Consider the following 21,409-nt stretch of genomic DNA (forward strand, 5'->3'; position numbering starts at 1 on the left):
AGAAGCTCATCATCACCAAGCCCTTATTATATGAAATGTTAAAGGGAGTTACCTAAGAAAAAGAAGATCAAAAATAGGAACAGTAAAAATGACAGCAAACTCACAGTTATTAACGACCACACATAAAACAAAAACGAGAACAAACTAGGCAAACAACTAGAACATGAGGGTTGTCAATAAGGGAGTGGGAGGGGGAGAGGGGGGTAAAGGTACAGAGAATAAGTAGCATAGATGATAGGTGGAAAATAGACAGGGGGAGGGTAAAAATAGTGTAGGAAATGTAGAAGCCAAAGAACTTATAAGTATGACCCATGGACATGAACTATGGGGGGGGAATGTGGGAGGGAGGGGGGTGGGCAGGATGGAATGGAGTGGGGGGGAAATGGGACAACTGTAATAGCATAATCAATAAATATATTTAAAAAAAAACAAAAACACTTCCTATTCTAAAGGTACCATTAAGAATTAGGTGATGGTTTTACAGATATGACACCAAAAGCATAAGCAACAAAAATAAATAAATAAACTGAACTACACCAGCATTAAAGACTTAGGTGATGTAAATGATACCATCAAGAAAGTGATAAATAATATCCAAAAAATGTGAAAGGATAATGCATAGAATAGGAAAAAAAATTGCCAATTATATGTCTAATAAGAAACTTGAATACAGAATCTATAAAGAAGTTGTACAGCTCAAAAACAAAAGTCAAATACCCCAATTTTAAAACAGATAGGGTATTTGAATAGGTATCTCTCCGATCAGCACGTGACAAGATGCACAACGTCATTGGCCATGGAGCAAATGCAAGTCAAACCACAGGGAGATAACACTTCACACCCAAGAACGGCTATCACCGAAAAGACAGGTAAAACAGCATGGGGAGGATACAGAGACACTGGAATCCACATGCACTGCTCTTGGGGTTGTAAAACTGTGTGGTCCCTTCGACAAAGAGTTTGGAAGGTCCTGAAAATGTTAAATGTGCAGTTACCCACTGACCCAGAAATTCACTTGTGGGTATACACCCAAGGGAAATGGAAACATGTCCACACAAAAATTTGTACACAAGTATGCCTAATGTCATTATCCATAATAGCCAAACAGGAGAAACACCCTAAAGGCCCATCAACTGATAAATAAAAGGTAACACATATCCATATAATGAAATATTACTAGGCAACAAAAAGGAGTGAAATACTGATATATGCTCCAACATGGATAAACCTGGAAAACATTATGCTAAGTAAAAGAAGCCCATCACAAAAAATAACATACGACTTGTATGATTCCACTTATACGAAATATCTAGAAGAGATAAATCCATGGAGATAGAAAGTATGCGGTTGCCAGGGGCTGGGGGAGGGAAGAGTTCAGAGTGGCCGCTAGGGGGTACGGGGTTTCTTTTAGGGGGACACAAATGTTCTAACATTAGATTGTGATGATTTTACAACCCTGTAACTAATGAAAACCACTTTACTGTGCATTTTAAATGGGCAGATTGTATGGTGTATGAATTAAATCTCAATAAAGCTGTTTTTAAAAGGGCACCATTAAGAAAACAAAAAAGCAAGCTGCAGAATGGACGCAAATCTTCATATTACATATATCTGACAAGAACAGACTATATAAAGAACACCTCCAACCCATGATACGATGGTAACGACCCAATAATAAGTTAAGTAAAAGATGTGATTGGACACTCTACCAATACACTAATGGCCCATAAGGACATAAAAAGATGACTGACATCATGAATCATCAGGGAAATGCAAGTGAGAGCCACTATGAGATACCGTTGCATTCCCATTAAAATGGCTGAAATTGGAAAAACTGGAAGCATCAGCTGTTGGCAAGAAGGAGAGAACAGGAACTTACATACGCTGCAGGCAAAAATTGTAAAATGGTAAAACCACTTTGGAAAACTGGCAGTTTCTGAAAAAGTTCAAAATAACACCTCCTATATGGCCCACTCATTCATTCTACTTCCAGGTCTTCACCCCAACATACACCCACACCAAGGTTTATACATGAATGTTCATAGCAAACTTTATTCATAATGTCCCCCAAACAGGAAATAACCCAACTGCCTATCAAAAGGCAAATGGATAAAACGGGCACTGACCAAACAAGGGAACGGCGCTCAGCAGTAAGAAGGAATGAACTGCTGATCTATACCACCACACGGGTGAATGTCGGTAATTCTGATTGCAACAGGCCAGACACGGGAGTGTACATGCTATGTCATCCATTTACGTAATATATTTTAAAATGCAAAGGAGCCGTGGCCGGTGTGCCACAGTTGGTTAGAGTGTCGCCCCGTGGAGCAAAATTTCATGGGTTTAATTCCCAGGCAGGGCATGTACCCAGTTGCAGGTTTGATCCCCAGTTGGGGTGCGTACAAGAAGGCAACTAATTGATGTTTCTCTCACATCCATGTCTGTCTGTCTGTCTTTCTCTCTCTCTAAAAGCAATGAAAGAACGAGTCCTCAGGTGAGGATAAAAAAATTGTTTTTTAATGCAAAAGAATATCTACTGAAAGAACGTGAACCACTGGCTGACTAGGGTCAGAGGCAAGGGTTGGGGCAACTTCAAGTGGCGAAGAAGTATCTTTTGGAGTGATGGAAATTTTCTGTTGATTGTGGGGGTGGCTTCCTGGGCATGATTCTCTCATATTCATTACTGAATTGTTCAATTTAAATGGGTGCAGTTAATTGTATGCAAATAACAACTTAATAACGATGATTTTTAAAAAGTAATGAGAACCAATGAAAAAAGAATTCATACAAGTTAACAGTACAATGAGCATATCCAGTGTTTAGGTAAACAGTCCCTGTAAAATGTTTAACAGTGCACTTAATTTTTTTCTTACATACTTCAAACATCGCCTTTAGGTCTGGATTTTGTGATTAATTTGCCTGACAAACCTCACACAGCGCCCCCTAAGAGTTCATTCCAGCCCTGGCCCTCTCTGCATGAATACAAATTCTGAGTGAGTGTTCTACGTTAAGTTTAAATGCAAAAGAGCGGAAAGCATGACAGAAAGGCTCGGTGAGGGGAGGGGACGGCTGTGCGGACAGTACAACATCCAAACTTTGTTCTAAGGTTCGTTCTGTTACGAACTCTTATGCTTTCATGCCAACTGATCTTTCCATCAACTCCTGCTGCTAAGTGCACAGACGGTCCCCAACCTACAACAATTCAACTTACAACTTTATCTGCAGAGATGTCCTGATGGAAATGATATGGATGTCCATAAGGAAGTCGGTCTGCATTGAGAACCTAGTATTTATGGCAGACCATTCCCCACACACTTCTCTCATTCAATACTCACGATAGCCACTAATGTAAATATTATGGTGATCCCCACTTTTTCCAGTTAAGGAAACTGATACTCAGAGAGGTCCATTCATTTGCCCAAATTCACACAGCTAATAACAGGCAGGGCTGAGATTTACATATTTGAGGTACTTTTTAACTGATTTAAGTGACAGTTCCAACAGAGAACTAAAGCAAGTGAATACACATAGCTTTAAATTCAAGTATTAACCCTTTCTTTTCATCATCAATAAAAGAAGAACACATTTAAATACACCACTGACATTTTGTGGGGCTTTTTCTTGTTACCAGAATTTCACATTCTTTCTATTGGGCAGTCAATATTTGGTGGGAAATTCGACTCACCTGCTTCTTTAAGAGCAGACTCTATGCAAAACAAAGTCACATGAGCTTCTAGGGAGTGTCCCCAGATTGGGGAGAGCTACCATCTCGAGGAAGAACTAGAAATGTGGCAAACTATAAAACAAGCAGGGTAGCCAGGAGCTAGGGAAGGCTGAACTCAGGCAGCTGGCAGTTGGAATGGAGCCTGCAGTCAAAACTGCTTGAACGGCCAGGCTCAAGGCTGGCGATCACGTACGCATCTGCGAAGCTGCCGGGCACCACCCAGGCTGTCACTCGCCCTACGCTTCCCGTCTGGACGCTTTTTAAATGTTTATACAGAAATGTCATGACCTACTAAAAATATTTTAAAGACAATGAAAGATTGAATAAAATGCCTGACGAGCACTAGTTTGCACCCTAACATGATCCCCTGTTAAGGTGTTGTTTCAACATTCACAGGGAAAAAAAGAGAAAGATTTAAAAAATAAATTGTTAGGCCAATCCTCAACCCTTCTGAATAGCTTTGGCAATCCAAAGTCTGAAAATCAAAACTATAATAATGTAAGTATATATTCTGACCACCAACAAAAGTTCTCTTTAGTCACTGAGCTCAATAATATGGCATTTCAGAATTTCTTTCTCCAGGTCATGATTAAAGGGTAACACTCTTACACAGTTTCCATCACTTAATTCTAGTAAGTCCAGTCCCGGGCTACTCCTAGGAATTACATCACTCAGAGTGAAGCACTTGTGTGTGTGAGCGGGGAGGCTAATGTCATCTCACATTTCAAAAATACATGTTCAAGTACAGCCACTAATTGGACATTTAGCTTTCTTATTTCCTCCCTCTTCTAGTAATCCCCAGTGTTACTAGAAAGCAGAAATGGTCTCCTGGGGTTGATAATGTCGAGGTGTAACTCCAGGTACACTTTTCTTATTCTGGCATGAACTCCGGCTCAATCAATGTGTGTTTATCAGGCGGCAGAAGAGTAGAGGGAAGGGACAGAGCACATCGCTGCCATCTGCTGCTACCTCCCCCAGCTACCCTATAAATGAAGACGAGGGTGGGAATTCCTCCTAGAGACAAGAGCAGAGTGTACTTTACAGTGGGCCCACAGAAGCATTTTCAGGAAGCAACATTTGGACCTTACACATTAAAAAGCAAAACAGTCATCCTGAAGGAAGGTGTACCCTGCAATGGTAGCATCGAATCCCACTGTGGAAATTTCAGATTTTCAGCCTCATCCAGAGCTACAGGCTAGACCAAGTGAGGCCTGCAGCCTCCTGTGTTCGACCAATGGTCTTTAGCTGGGTACACACATCTCCAATGTCCCACAGTCCTCACCACTCCCTATTGTCTTACCTGGCCCACTACAGTAACTAACTTTACCACCTGGCCCTTTAGGAATTTGAGTTTGCAAGCCCTGGTCCACACTCATCAGTGTAAAAAAGGTACTTACAGCTGCATGACCAAGTATAAGTGGTTTGGGCTTTCATAGATATCTTCCAGGGCAACAATGTTTTCATGCTTAATCCTGAAAGAAAAAAAAATGAAACACACAAAAAAGTAAGTATGACACATGAAAACTTTTCAAAACAGATGTCATTACAGCAAAGTGTTTTAAATGTTAAAAAAGGAAACAACAAGCTCAAAATGGAGTCTCTTGTGCTAAGCCCCACATCAGCAAATCAAGACTTAATATCTAATCTAATTGCAATTACAACCCCCAGAAATGCAATCTTAACTGGTTAGTCTGGGGTTTTCTGGTTGACATAAGAGGTAATCTGCTACAGAGCCCCTTCTGTCCTCCACAGATAGATGACCTAGCCCCAAAACAATGCATTATTTTCCCCTTTTGCCTCTAAAATCCTTCCATTTTGTGTAGCTCCTCAGAGCTCCTTTCTACTCGCTTGATGGGATGGCACCTGATTCATGAGTTGTCCGATAAAGCCGATTAGACCTTTACATTTTTTCAGTTTAATTCTGTTACTTAATATAATCCAAACCCCTTCATGTGACATTTAAGACTCTTCACAATCTTGCCCCCAACCTTGTTTCCAGACCTATCTCCCATTATTCTTCCCTTACTCTTTGCTCCCCGTCACTCTTCCCAGAGGCTATATACCCTCTGATGTAGCAACACTGGATTAACTACTGTTGATTCGTGCATATCCCAGCCCCCTTGCACGTATTCACATGAATCTCAAAAATGGGCCAAACCTGTCAAAATCCCACCAACTTGCAGGGAGAATTTAATTCTCACCCTCCTGTCGTCTCCCACTGGCGCCACAGACTGGCCCAAACAGTTCTGTGTCTGCAAATCCACTCCCATAACAGGTGAGATGTTTCAGGGGACAGTTTCTTTGTCAAGTTCATGACTCCAGTGTAGGCAAAGGAAAACCAGAGTGACCTCCCATGGGGACTCCAGTCACCACCACCACCAATGTCGATTTGGTGCCCCAGGCAAACGAGACAGATGCTGCTCAAAGTGTGGCTGCTGAAGAGCAGCACTAGCGTCTCCTGGGAGCCTGTTAGAATGCAAATTCTCGGGCCCTCCCCCTGTCAGAATCAGAATCCGTAAGGGCAGGCCCAGAAATGTTTTAATAAAATCCTCAGGTGATCTGTATGCACGTTGAGCTAGAGAAATTCTGTACTAGGCCAGTGCTTCTCAACGGAAGTGTGCACAGCTATCACCTGGGGTTCTGGTTGCACACCCTGACTGAGCAGGACTGGGATTGCGGGGGGCCGGGCCGGGGGTGGGGGGGCTGTGAGTCTGCATTTCTAACAAGCTCCTGGAGATGCTGATGCTGCTGGTCTGCAGACCACACTCTGACAGCAAAGTCCTAATTACAGAATCAAGAGAGGAGAGCACAGCCTAATACTAGCCCCTAGAACTCTCCACTAACAGCAGTTCTGCTCAGAATGTAAGGCCTGATTTTTATTTAAAGCATTTGTGAGGAGAATCACTTTATTACTCCATGAGCTAATTAGCTCTTACCACAAGCTGTTCACTGACATGATTGCTGAACTACCTAAAAGCCAGCATTTAACAGATGCTTATGAACCCCTATAAGCAGGGACTATCTCTTACTCATTTTGTTTTTCTCTTGGACCTGCATTGATCTGTTAAATAAATGTTTCCTGAATGAATGGAATTTAAAGGCTGTAACTATTAAACAGCAAGAGATCATTATTTAGTTTGGGAAAACAGAGTCTCAGTAGTAAATATTCCTAAGTGTAAGATGTCTGCCTCTCAAAAAGAAGTTTACAAGGTGAAACAAACCTGAATATTATCTTGTCCTTGAGCAAGTGAAAGAAAGAAACAAAATCGTTAACTGAGAGTGATGATGCTTTGATTCCTTCAGCTTTTATTAGTCAAGGCAGATGTTTGTAGGAGGTAGATTATACTAAACTCACTTTCACTTGATTCCAATGCATAAACCTAATTATTTGTAGCAGTGGTTACTCTGATACCTGAGCAAAATAATAGCAGCAATATGTCACATGAACGGGGTAACCTCTGCCACCAAGGAAAGCAAGACAGGTTAATCTGGGACTGCCCAGATCCCCGATGTTTGTGGAATTGTCATCACTGATGGTACCTGAGGGAACATCACCACAGAAAGTATAAGCATGTGGATTTTCCCTCTCATTAGTGTTTTAAAACTTGCCATTGGAATCAACAGCATGGGCACACATATTTTCTTCCTGTCAGCTGAGTTAATTTGGGTGTTAAGAGCTTAGATTTATGGGAAAGTGAAAGGAATGTGATTTATATGTAGAGGTGCCCAGATTAAAATGCAGGGCACCCAGTTATGTTTAATTCTCGATAAACAATGAATACTTTTTCAGTGTAAGTATGTCCCAAATATTGCACTGTTGTTTATCTGAAATTCAAATATGATTGAATATTTGAATTTGAAATGTAGGGCACCCTACATTTTCATGTGCTGACTCTGGTCATCCTACTTACATGAATCACAGTCGATGAGACCCTACAATGGGCCAGAGATTTGTCCCCATAGTGACAGCTGCCCTTGGAGTTTGAGCCAAGAAGGCAGTTTGAGCCTCAGCCTACAGCTATTAATACAGATTCAAACATATACAAAGAATTAACTATGCACAAAGCACTTTCCCAGCCAAAGCAGGAGACTCCAGGATATTAAGAATATAACCCCTACTTTGGATGCAGGGAATAGAGAAATTAGTCTATTTACCCTGCCATGTCTTACAATGAGTTCTTACAATGGCTGGAATGACCATTCCTATTCTACTAACTATCCTAACTATTCCTCCTACTCTACTAACTATTCCTCTTAACTAATGAGTGAAGCAATCAAGCAATTGCCATTTACTGGCTTTCTACCATGTGTCTGGGAGAATACAAGAAAAAAATAAGGTTTTGCCCTCAAAAAAAGCTCTCCATCACTTAGATGGAGAGATCCATGAAGCAATTAGGAAAGAATTAAATGCTAAACTGTAGAATTGGTGCTAAATTCAGAGAAAGCAAGGCCAGGTACGGGTCAGAATTACAAGGAAGGCCTCCAGATAATAATGGGAGTCGAGCTGGGATAAGTAATGTTTGAATAAGCACACTTCAGAAATTTTTTAAAAAATCCTAAAATGGCCTCTTAAATGTCTCTTAAGAAAAGTGTCTTAACTAGCTTGTTTATATTAGAACATGATAAAAGCAAACATTCGGGCTTTCCATAGCTGTTTTCAGATACATCCTCAGATTCCCTATGACATACAGACACTGAACTTCACATTTAATCATTAGTTTAGTATGTAGGTCATCTTCACAAAAGGCCACATGAATGTCCATGAACACGACTTTGGGCGCCCACCATGTGACAGGCACAGAACAAGGCATCACAAGAGAGAGATATCAGCCTTGTGAAGTTCACACAGGTGGGCATCCGGCTACATTTAAAACACTTCACAAGTGGTCTTCCCTATATTTACTGGAAAAGCAGGCTCCTTATACTTTGTAGTGACTCCTGGAACCAACACAGAACAAGCGTACACCCTATTCTCACATATCCTGCAAATACTTGACAGACACAATATCTCTGCTTAGTCTTCTCATCACTGATTGGCCAATCCTCCTCGCATTTGGTTTATATGCCTCTCACGTTATTGTCACTCTTGTTTGTCCAGACAATGGTATTCAGAACTTATGTAAGGATCCCAATGAAAATACAGCACCAAGAATAGGGTGTTAATAGAGTAGAACTATTAACCATCATGAGGCAGATATTATATTTTTGCAATAAAGCCTAACATTAGAGTCTTTTTTGTTTTTTTACAACTGTTGGCACATAAAGAATATAAGCTCCACAGACATGGTGATTTTTTACTATTTTGTTCACTACTGTCTCCCCAATCCCAAGAAAAGTGCATGGCTGGTAGTATTTTCAATATATATTTGTTGAATGAATAAATGAGTGAATGGAGTAATAAATGAAAAAATATTCAGGTTAGGGTCAATTAAATGACCAGATCATTTTTACATGAATTTCCACCAAAGAAGATCTCCTTTCTTACTCAAACTTGACCTTGGAACTTAAAGCCTTCACTTTTAGCTTCATTAAATTCAATCTTATCGGGTTTCATGCAGTGGTTCAAACAATGAGGAATATTCTGAATGTTGATTTTCTCATCTATTATATTTATTACCCCTCTCAACTTAGGGCCGTCTGCGTAGTTGGCTGGTACACATCCATCCACATGCCTTTATCCAGATCCTTAAAGTCTTGAGTAGGAAGGTTCTATGTCAGAGCTCCATAGTGTTCTGCCAGAGGCCCCCATCAACATAACCAAGACACTAATCAGCTGGATTCAATTGCTGTCAAGTTGCTAATCCAGAAGTACTATCAATTCTAGCCCATATTTTATCACCGTATCTGTAAGAAGACAATTAGATCCTTTGCTAAAAGGGCATTCCTCAGTTTTACATACCACATACTACTACTTAAAGGGAAAATGGACGTTCAGGAAGACTTGTTCTTAGTAAACCCATGGTGGCTCCTAGCAACCATATAGTCTCTGCTAAATGATCACAAACCATCTGCTTGATTAACTGTTCCAGAATTTCACTGTGCATTGCAGTCGAACTTCCCAGTCTTTACATCTCATATTCTTTACCTTTTTACGTCTGGAAATTTTACCATCTCTTATATGATGGGAAAACCAAAAACCAAGGAATTTATTTATAAAAAGTTGTGTATTTACTCTTACATGTTTAAACATCAGTCACCTTTAAAGTACTCTCCATTTGATGCAATACAACTGTTGAGAAGTTTTTTTCCACTACTCAAAACAGTGTCTGAACTCGTCAATTTTGATGCCTGTTAGTGCTTCTGCCATTTCTTGTTTCACCTCTTCCACATCAGCAAAATGTTTCCCTTTGAGGACATTTTAAGTCACCCACCATGAAATGGGCAAATGCATTGAAAGGGTCTTCAAAAAAAATTCAGTGACGCCAACTGTAGCTTCTCAAGACAACGCCAGCTGGTGCACTGATACAGAGGGTTCCTAGAATGCTCACCAGCGAAGGAAGTGCTACAAAGGGCTCACCCTCCAGAATATAATCCCAGTTTGGAGGAGCCCCCCTGGTATTGTTCTTAAACATTTCCACTGTGACTCTTTTGTGATAAGCACAATTTCCTCAGGCCCCTGGGATGTAACAAATCTAAATCTAGTGATGAACTAATTTTATAACTATCTTTAGGCCCTACTTACATAGCTGTTTTATGTATACCATTATTGAGTATTAACTATGTGTCAAGACTGTACCAAGTATTTTTAATGATTTCATTTAGTACAACAATCCTACAAAGTGTATACCATTCTACTCACTTTCCAAAGAGAACGACTGAGACTGCAAAAAGTGCAATATTCCAAGGTCATATGGCCAGTGACTGGAATAGTTGAGATTCTAATGCCCAAGCCTGTCATCAAGCACTTATGCTGTGACTTCATATTAACTAAGTTATAATAAGTATAGGGAACCGTTCCACGTGTGGGAAATGTAGCCCAGCCCCCCACTTGGAAAAGCCAGTGGGGTGCGAGGTCCGGTACACAGGACCCACGCCCACGGACAGGTTCTCCCGTGGGGAATTAGGTCTGTATTGTACCTAGGCTGCTATGAGACGTGCTTTTGCTAAAACTCCCTCACCCTGGATTGAGGCAGCAAATATTTACTGAGTACCTTTAAATTCCTAAAAAGTCTGTGCTAAACCACCCAAGTATGGAGTGTAACCAGTTCAACCACTTTCCTCCTTGAGCTGTAACATCCTTCTCTTTGAAGTAATTAGCAGCATTCTGTCCTTTTTTGTCTGTAAAAAGTAATCACCTACAGTGAACCTGTGCATAGTAAATGAGGACCATCCTCGATGTAATGTGCCCAGAAAAGCAATAAAAGCCTGTCCAGGCCGGGGTCAGCTCTCTCTGGCCCTCTCGCCCTCTCTCACTTAGAAAGTGGCCATGCCATCCCTTTTTCTCCACAGGATTTCTGTAGTCTGTGTGAATTTGTCCATTGCTGCCACAACACACGGATTCCACAGGCAGGGATCCACATCAAATAAGAATGTAGAAGAGCTCATAAATTCAGAGTTATTTGTATAAAATTATAACACCCAAAGTTAAGGTATTAAATTTCACAACTAACAATAAAATATCCACTTCGCAGGTGCAGAGATTTGCAGAACCATACTGTATTTCAGTGGAAGCTCTCTAGATACTTGGTTATAAACATCCTGACATATGAAATCCCACTGTCAAAGTGAACCAGGGGAACAGGCACTCAGGAGCAGAAGGAATAGTTAGGAGTCCAGAAATTGTAACTGGAAAGCTCCTTCATCAGCCCAGATCTGCCACTGTCATCAAAAAGTGGACAGAGAAAAGAGGCAGGGATATCAGCCACAAGCAAATGGAAAACCAAGGTTGTGATAACCCTGCATAGCTTGATAGCGAAATCCCTATAGATCAGTGTTCAGTCCTTCCAAAACACGGTCAAGAGGACTTTCATACATGAGAAATGTTCACCCCACAAAAGCAATGTACAAAAATTCAAAGGGATAATGTCACTAAAAGCAATTTGAAGTGATGAACTTAATTTTCTTTTAAGATTTTATTTATTTATTTTTAGAGGGAGGTGGAGGGAGGGAGAAAGGGGAGAGAAACATCAATGTTTGAGAGAAACTTCCACTGATTGGCTCTCGTGTGCCCCTGACTAGGGGCCTGGCCTGCAACCCAGGCATGTGCCCTGACTGGGAATTGAACCAGCGACCTTTAGTTTCTCAGGCCAGTGCTCAATCCACTGAACCACACTAACCAGGGCTAAACCTCACTTAATTTTAATCACTCATCATCTACCAGGCCCAAAGTAAACATTAGCTGATACAGCTGTGCCAAGGGGGTAAATGGTTATTATGGTAATCTTCACCAAAGTCTCTATAATCTCAAAATATATAGAAGCAGATGGAGGAAGTAGGCCCAGGCAGAGAAAGAAAGAAAAAAGCTGAATGGAAAAATAGCATACGGGCATCAATGTAGACTCCCGCCTGCATGATGACTGACCGCCACGTCAGAAAACCCTGAACAAGCCAAGAAAACATTCTAAAGTCAATTCATGAAGGAAAAAAAATCAGTGCCAAATGCACAAGTAAGCCCCATTCCAAACCCCCCAAACTAGAGGGAACATGAGAACCCAAAGGGCAGGCATTCTGCTGAATGCACACGCTTCTAAGAAATGATGGCTACATCATTTCTCCCCCCAGTCTAGGTCTCCGCAGTTCCAGGACTCAAAATGTTGAACTCCATGCAAAAGAGAGAAGTTAGAAAAACCCATAAGAGAAGAGGAGAGAAAGGATAGTTCAGCATGTTTTACTTTTTGTCATCCAGTCATGGCTCACTGACCTGGCGCGGGAAAATCGTGGCAGCAATTTTGAGAATTATCAGGAGGAGAAGGAAAAGGCAACAGAACACCTTTCCTTCATGTTGGCATTCTCTGGGTACCGTCCCTTATCTACTCAGGTTAGAGAAGCCGCTGGAGGATAAGAGATGGAAGGAAATGTAATCAGAAGGGATAGACAGCAAACAAGGTGATTATCAGTGATGGCAAAACAAGGATGGTGGAAGAACGGATCTCCCCACGGGAGCACAAGGCGGAAGTTATGGCGACCAGCCGTGGCCAGCCCCCTGTCTCCCTCTCAGGCCCCTCGGGGTTAACTGTCCAGTCAGGGAACAGCCTCTCTCAGGGGAACAGCCAACCCTGCTCAGGCAAACACCTTAGAGGACGAGGTCTTTCACTACCCATCACCCTTTTTTGCCTAAATGGCCCAGAAAATTTTAATTTTATTCACAAAAAAAATGATACTATGGTTTTCTGACATAGCAAATTGCCTTAAAAATATTTGAATACCATTCTAGTCTTTGTCTAAGTAAATGTTATATTTTGGGAGGGTTTTTTTTGAAATTAAAGAAAATCACTTCCTCCTTTCTTGGGTCAGATTTTTTCCTCCCACTGTAAGCAGTACGGGAAACAACGCTGAGAGTGTCAGGGTACTATCAGTCACAAAGGAGAGTAACAGCTGAAATACTTTCCAGATGGTATTAAAAATAATATATTTTTTATAAACTAACAGGTGCATTCACAGATGTTATCTCATTTGTTCTCTTAACAACTCTATAAAGTAGGCATCACTAGTCTTATTGTGTAGATGATCATTTCCAGTTTATATTCACTTAATTGCTCTCCCAATCTCCCTCTGCGGTTGCTCTCTTGCTAACCATTCTCCACACGTCTCCTGAGCCTTCATTTCATAATACTGAACTGATCGAGCATCTTAGTTAGAAACCCTCTAATTGCTCCCTATAGTCCAGAATAAAGTCCAAACGACATGGCATGGCATACTAGATCCCTTGTTGCCATCCCACGTCCTCTTCCACCACTGCCCCACACCGAAACTTGATTGGGCCTAGGCAGCTCTCGCACACCTGTGCACACCTTCTGTGGCCATACAGGCGTGCTCATCCTTCTCATATCTTCTTATTAAACCACTCATTCTCGAGACTCATTCTGTACCGGCCACTGAGAACCTTGAACTATTCCCTAGCTCTCACAGGGCTGAACCCTTCTCTCCTGGGCCACCCCACTTCTTTTATCAGCCTATTGTTATACATACTGCACTGTATCCCAACTACTGTGTGCATGCATGTGTGTGTACATATTTAAATGACTTCACATGCAGGTTTCAGTAGGCAAGGTTACATATCAAACTGATAACTGGTTACCTCAGAACGTGCTAGGGTGGGAGATTTTTCCAGTTATTCTGAAGTAGTGTTCTTCATCTGAACCACAGAAGGGAGAAGTATTATTTGAGTGGCTATTTTTCTCATTTTTTCCCAAAGATGCATCAGTCTAGCTGTGTACTAAAGTTAACTCATCATATTCAGTGAATGTCTTAGGGCATTAGGACTTGATTCTCTCATTGAAAACAATTAGAGGAAGCTTACTAGGCTGTTGCATTGCCAAACTTTTAAAAAAGTTCTTGATCAAAATCATTAACACCTGGATCGCCAAAAGATAGCTTTAATGCTGAACACAAAAATACATACAGATTCATTTAACTGCTCAAGTAATTGGGAGATTAGGCTGGGTCTCAGCTCTGATGTATTTAACTGCAAGATGTCAGACAAATCATTAAATACTTTCTGACTGCAATTCCTCAGTTGTTAAACGGACATTAAAATATGTGGTCTCATTATTTGTATACATATACACACACATATATATACATTTGTAGAGGTAAAATATAATATATACACATATATGTATCATATTACATATAAAGAGAAATCTTGTCTATTAAGAATACAGGTCACCCCAGAAATGACCACAACTCAAAATCCAAAGCTTCATATCATCTCTCTCTGCTGCCAGCAGATGGGGCTATAATCAACTGAGGAGCCAACCATGGTATTCAAATCAACTACATGTTAAGTATGCAAGCCAGTTTTGTTGTGGTTTTTTTAAGCATTAAGTAATTCATGTGATACTCTTTCATTATGAAATGTTTTGCTTTGAATCTTTAAAAAACAAACAAGTAACAAGCAAAACCCTCATGTGTAGCTGAGTATATTTTCAAAAAAGTATCTCAGGCACCTTTGTACAATTTAGGGCACACAGGGTGGGAGTCAGGTCAGTATTTGTGAGTAGGGAGACCAGGCTAGAGCCTGTAATGACACCATGAGAGGGTCACCCAGCGGGCTGCCCTGTCTCTATGGGACTGTATGCTGGTCATGCCACTTTCCAGGGTCTGTTTCCTCATCTAGAAATTAATTAGTCAAACAGGATACTCTCTGAGGTCCTTCCCAGCTCTGTCAATCAATGAATCTAAAATTTTAATGAGGCAAAGGGTACAGAGGTATATATGGGCCCACAAAACTTGATTCTAATCCAATATTCAGCGTTCTCCAGCACAGGGCTTTCTACACCATAGTCTGGATTACCACTAAGATTCAACAAACTCTCCTTCTGCATGGGTAACTTTGTCAGACATGGAACAGGCCTTCTGGAGATAGGAAGCCATTCACACAGAAAATATATTCTTTCCCTTCTCCTTTAGGCCTGGGACAATAGAGAAATGACTGAATGATTTGCTCATGTCCAGAACAGCTGCAGAAGATCCAGCTGGGGATTGGCTGTCGCAAGTTAGGTCCAAGAAAGCATGAAAAATGTTGTGGAAGAATGAATAAATCAATGAACGATTAATTCTGGTCCTCCTAAAGACTTACAGACCAAAGAAATGCAAAAGCTGGGTATCTGAATAAAAAAGATTAGAAGATTTGACTCTGTATATTTCTTTCCTACTCTTGTTACCACCCATAATAAGTTACCAGTGGGTCTCAAACTCCTCTGTGTATTAGAATTACCAGAGTTTTAAAATATACTGGTACCTGGGTCCACCCTTGAAGGTTTGATGTTATTGGCTTGGGATGTGGCATAGGCATTGGGAATTTAAAAAAAAAAAAAAAAAACCTAGTGAAATTGAAGCAGTAATAACAAAACACCTGGCACACAAAAGCCCTGAACTGGATAGCTTCACAGACAAATTTTACCGAAGATTTAAAAAAGAGCTAACTCATATCCTTCTCAGACTATTCCAGAAAATTCAAGAAGAGGGAAGACTCCCAAACTCTTTTTATGAGGCCAGTATAATCCTAATTCTAAAACCAGGTGAAGACACAACAAAGAAAGAAAACTACCAGCCAATATCGCTGATGAAGATAGACGCTAAAATTCTCAACAAAATATTGGGAATCCAGATCCAGCAATACACTAAAAAGATCATACACCACGATCAAGTGGGATTCATCCCAGGGATGCAAGGATGGTACAATATTCACAAATCAATAAACATAATACATTATATAAACAAAAGGAAACAAAATCACTAATCATATCAATAGATGCAGAAAAAGCATTTGATAAAGTCCAGCACCTATTTATGATAAAAAACACTCAGCAAAGTGGGAGTAGAAGAAGCATACCTCAACATAATAAAGGCCGTATACAAGAAATATACAGCCAACATCATACTTGATGGGCAAAAACTAAAAGCTTTCCTACAGGGAACCTATCCGTGTGGTGTGGGGAATGTAGCCCAGCCCCCACTCGGAAAGGCCAGTCAGCACACAGGACCCATGCCCAAGGATAGGTTCTCCCCTGGGGAATCAGGCCTGCATCGTACCTAGGCTGCTATGAGACTTGCTTTTGCTAAAACTCCCTCACCCTGGATTGAGGCAGCAAATGTTTACTGCATATCTCTAAAGTAACTTCCTAAAATCTGTGCTAAACCTCCCAATTATGGACTGTAACCAGTTCAACCACTTTTCCCCTTGATCTGTAAGATCCTTCTCTTTGAAGTAATTAGCAACATTCTTTCCTTTGTTATCTGTAAAAGGTAATCACCTACAGCAAACCTGTGCATAGTAAATGAGGACCATCCTCAATGTAATGTACCCAGGAAAACAATAAAAGCCTGTCCAGGCAGGGGTTGGGGCCCACCCTCTCTCACTCAGAGAGTGCCCATGCCATCCCTTTTTCTCCACAGGACTCCTGTAATCCCTGTGAATTTGTTTCTTGCAGCCATAACACACAGAACCCACAGGCTGGGGTCCGCATCACTTTCCCTCTTATATCAGGAACAAGACAAGGGTGTCTGCTTTCACCACTTTCTTTCAACACAATACTGGAAGTTATAGCCACAACAATTAGACAATAAGAAGAAATAAAAGGCATCCAAATTAGAAAGGAGGAAGTAAAACTGTCATTATTTACAGATGGCGTGATATTGTACATAGAAAACCCAATAGTCTCCACCAAAAAACTACTCTACCTAATAAATGAATTTGGCAAAATAGTGGGATACAAAGTCAGTATTCAGAAATTGAGGGCATTTTTGTACAATTATAATGAAATATCAGAAATAGAACATAGAGGGGGAAAATCCCATCTACTAGAGCAACAAGAAAAATAAAGTACCTAGGAAAAAACTGAACCGAGGAGGTAAAAGACCTGTACTCAGAAAACTATAGAATACTAAAGAAAGAAATTAAGGAAGATACAAATAAATGTAAGCATAGACTGTGTTCATGGATTGGAAGAATTAACTTCACTAAAATGTCCTTACTACCCAAAGCAATCTACAGATTCAATGCAATACCTATTAAAATACCAATGGAATATTTCACAGATCTAGAACAAATATTTCAAAAATTCATATGGAACCAAAAATGACCCTGAATAGCCTCAGCAATCTTGAGAAAGAAGAGCAAAGTAGGAGGAATCACAATACCTGATATCAAACTATGCTACAAGTCCACTGCAATCAAAACAATCTGGTACTGGCATAAGAACAGACACTTAGATCACTGGGACAGAGAGCCCAGAAATAAACCCAAGTCTCTATGGTCAATTAGTATTTGGCATAGGGGGCAGGAGCATAAAATGGAGCAAAAATAGACTCTGCAATAAATGGTGTTGGGAGATCTGGACGGCTACACGCAAAAAAAAAAAAAAAAGAAGAAGAAGAAGAAAGAAAGAAAGAAACTAGACTACCAACTTACACCATACACTAGAATAAACTTAAGATGGATAAAAGACTTATTAAGTCATGACACCATAAAAATCCTAGAGGAAAACACAGGGAGTAAAATTTCAGATATCTTACAGAGCAATATTTTCCCCAATACATCTCCTAGGGCAAGGAAAATAAAGGGAGATTAAAAAGCTTCTGCATGGCTAAAGAATACATTGGCAAAATGAAAAGGGATCCAACTGCATGGGAAAACATATTTGCCAATGATACCTTAGACAAGGGTTTGATCTCCAAAATACACAAAGAACTCACATGACTCAACACCAGGAAGACAAACAATCCAATTAAAATATGGGCAAAGGACCTGAACAGACACTTCTCCAAGGAGGGCATACAGAAGGCCCATACACATATGAAAGGATACTCAACATCACTAGCCACCAGAGAGATGCAAATTAAAACCACAATGAGATATCATCTCACACAAGTCAAAATGGCCATCATTAACGAATAGACAAACAAGTGCTGGCCAGGATGTGGAGAAAAGGGAGCCCTAGTGCACTGTTGGTGGGAATGCAGACTGGTGCGGGCACTGTGGAAAACAGGATGGAATTTCCTCAGAAAACTGAAAATGGAACTGCCTTTTGACCTGACAATTCCACTGCTGGGATTATACCCTAAGAATCCTGAAATACCAATTCAATAGAACCTATGCACCCCAATGTTCATAGCAGCATTATTTACAGTAGCCAAGTGCTGGAAACAGCCTAAGTGCCCATCTGTAAATGAGTGGATCAAAAACTGTGGTACATTTACACAATGGAATTCTATGCAGCAGAAAGAAAGAAGGAGCTCCTACCTTTTGTGACAGCATGGATGGAACTGGAGAATATCATGCTAACTGAAATTAACCAGGCAGTGGAAGACAAATACCATATGACCTCACCTATAAGAGGAACCTAATGAACAGAACAAACAAACAAGCGAAATAGAACCAGAGGCATGTAAACAAGGAACAGACTGACAATGACCAGAGGGAAGGGGGGAGGGGGGTAAGGGTGGAAAGAAGGGGAAGGGACTAGTCAAGGAACATGTATGAATGACCCATGGATGGGCAACAGTGTGGGAATTGACCATGAGAGCAGGGACAGGGGATGGGAGGCAAAGGGGAAAAAAATTGGGACAACTGTAATAGAACAATAAAATATTTAATTAAATAAAAACCTCCCAAGTGATTCAAATACAAAATTTAAGAATCCCTATTAAGTTATTGAGTTAATTAAATTCTTAGGTGCTGAGAAAAGATTCACCTTTAGATGCTTAGGAGTCAATAACTCCACAGTTTTAGTTTCATTTTAAATTTATCTTGGATGAATACATTTACTTCATAATGGGTCTGATTTAAAGGTAAGGTTCAGGGGGTCCTGAGCCTGAAGGTTCAAGGCTACTTGATCAACACATTAGTCCTCTCAGGAAAAGAATATGAAATATTAACAAATTACAGTGGGCTAATTGTAGCTTCTAATATTCCTTAGTCAGGCTTTGAAACACTAACACATTTAAGAAGATGTTGTCATTTCATTGTCTGAATTTCTGGGTAGCTTTTTGTCAAAGGGTAATATATATTTCTCTGGATGTTTTCACATGAGAATAGACGCCTAGTGTTGGAGAACATCAGGGCACTCACTCGCCTGCCTCAGACTGGAGATGAGTCTTGTAACTTTGACTTACTAGCTCCACTGATTTGAAAATCCAGCGTCCAAAGCCACCTTAGAAGGGAAATCTCAGAAAGTTTGTTCCAAGTCTCCTGGAGATCATTACAATGTGAAGTGGGAAGCCATCCCTGTGTGAAACACTGCCGACCACCTGGCGTGCATCCTGCAGCTCATCGCCCACACTCGGATCCCCAGACTGAAGACACTGGGCTTGAATCCAGGAAGCATCTTAAAGGCTTCTAGCTCTGAACACTTGCATTTAGGTGAACATAAAGGAAAGGGGACCAAAACAATGCATTGGAAGGAATCTGGGAGAGAAGTATCATTTCCTTTTCTTTCCTATGAAAGCTCCTCTGTGCTGATACCCACAGCGAGCATCCTGTGTTGCACAAGTCAAACCAAGGATCATGCCAAGTCAATAGGTGCCCTGAAAGGCAGGCTCAGCTGCACGCCCTGGCACAGGCAGAACCTCCACACTGATACAGAGACCAAGGGCATTGGCAGGAAAGAAGCAGCACAGGCTGGCACCCACGCTCCCTCTGGACAAGGAAGCATCTGTGGCCAGGTGAGCATGATCCCGGGGGCCTCACTAAATCTGCTGGAACTTTGGGCCATTTATTTATAAAGCGGGAAGCAAAACAAAAAGATGGAGTGAAAAAAAGAGTAAGAAGAAAAGCAAGAAAAAGGAAAGTCTGCTTTGAAGCACTAATACTGGTTTGCTTTCAGCCTTAAGAGGGTTGAACCTGTGCTATAAAACATTCCTTGCTATTCTAGGGATAGCACATCAGAGATAATGTGTAGAATGGAGCGTTCTTTAGTTTTTGCACATCAGTAATTAATGCTGTTTCACAGTCCGTTCAGGTCAGACCCAGGCTTCAGAAAACCAGGCACAGTCAAATAGAAGGAAATAGATTTCAAGTGTCTATATGGTGGGAATTCATCAGGGTGTTTGTAGTTGGCCTTGTGCCATATATATGTTACACTGACTGTCTATACGGGGTAGGGCAAAAGCAGGTTTACAGTGGTTCCTATGGAAAATACAGTAATTAATCAGCAATCTAAGAATAAACTCTGTGTTCCATGTACTAACTGTAAGCTTATTTCCCCCTGTGTGTAGTAATGAAGGAAACTCTCGTGTTCTTGCTTGAGAAAGCACCAGGGAGAGTTTCTTCATGACTGAGACCATGGTCATGATTAGGAAGGACAGCATGTTTTGCTTTGTGGATGGTTTTTTAAAAGGTGGGTGATATGCACATCACCTCTGCAAACTGCAGTTTTATGCAGATGGGTGTTAGATGCTGAGGCAGGTCTGAATCTCTAGCTTTCTCGTGCCCCGGTAACAAATACGATATGAGTATGATAACCCAAGGGATGTCAACTCTTCAGAAATTTCCTAGGGTGAGCTCCAAACTCTCCGGAATGAAACTACAAAAAGATTGTTCATAATAAACTAGTTGCTGTTCACGCAGTTTCTGTTGTAGAGTTTACAAGGAAATTAGGAGAGCAACTGTGTCGTCAGGGATGAGGGTGAGAAGATGTAAGAAATCCAGCCACATGGATGGTCTTTGACAATTGTGGCAGGGTAGCCAGGGCGGGAAGGGTAGCAGTGGATTTGTTCCTCTGCTCAAGCAAAACAGCCAGTGTGCTCAGGAGGGGCCACGGGCTGCACACCAACTCGGGGAGGCCTGGCCAGACTGAGGGCACACACAGGCTGCAGGGCGCACTGTAGTTAACTCTGCAAGGCACGGAGAGTTTTCTCCTCCCAGCATAGAGCACACTGTCTGGGCTTCACGGAGGTCACTTTTGACCAGAACTTTTCAATCTAGTCTTCCCCAATTCCTCCAGGTTCTCGATAAATATTTTAGAAACTGTCATGAAACACAACTTAACGGCTGCAATGGATACCAAATGTGAACTCACAGTG

At 41.0% G+C, this 21,409-nt stretch overlaps 1 protein-coding gene across 5 annotated transcripts in view; it reads right to left on the reverse strand.

Moving 5' to 3' along the window:
- CAMK1D (calcium/calmodulin dependent protein kinase ID) overlaps nucleotides 1-21,409 on the reverse strand; it is a 456,788-nt gene that overhangs the window by 150,670 nt on the left and 284,709 nt on the right. For all 5 annotated transcript variants that reach the window (XM_053922113.2, XM_045186220.2, XM_024580282.3 and 2 more), the window contains exon 3: nucleotides 5,122-5,196. In XM_053922113.2, coding sequence (XP_053778088.1) covers nucleotides 5,122-5,129 — 8 coding nt within the window. In that variant the 5' untranslated portion in view covers nucleotides 5,130-5,196. The remainder of the gene's footprint in view (nucleotides 1-5,121; nucleotides 5,197-21,409) is intronic.

This window comes from Desmodus rotundus, chromosome 4, assembly GCF_022682495.2.
Source record: "Desmodus rotundus isolate HL8 chromosome 4, HLdesRot8A.1, whole genome shotgun sequence".
Taxonomy (NCBI): Eukaryota; Metazoa; Chordata; class Mammalia; order Chiroptera; family Phyllostomidae; genus Desmodus; species Desmodus rotundus.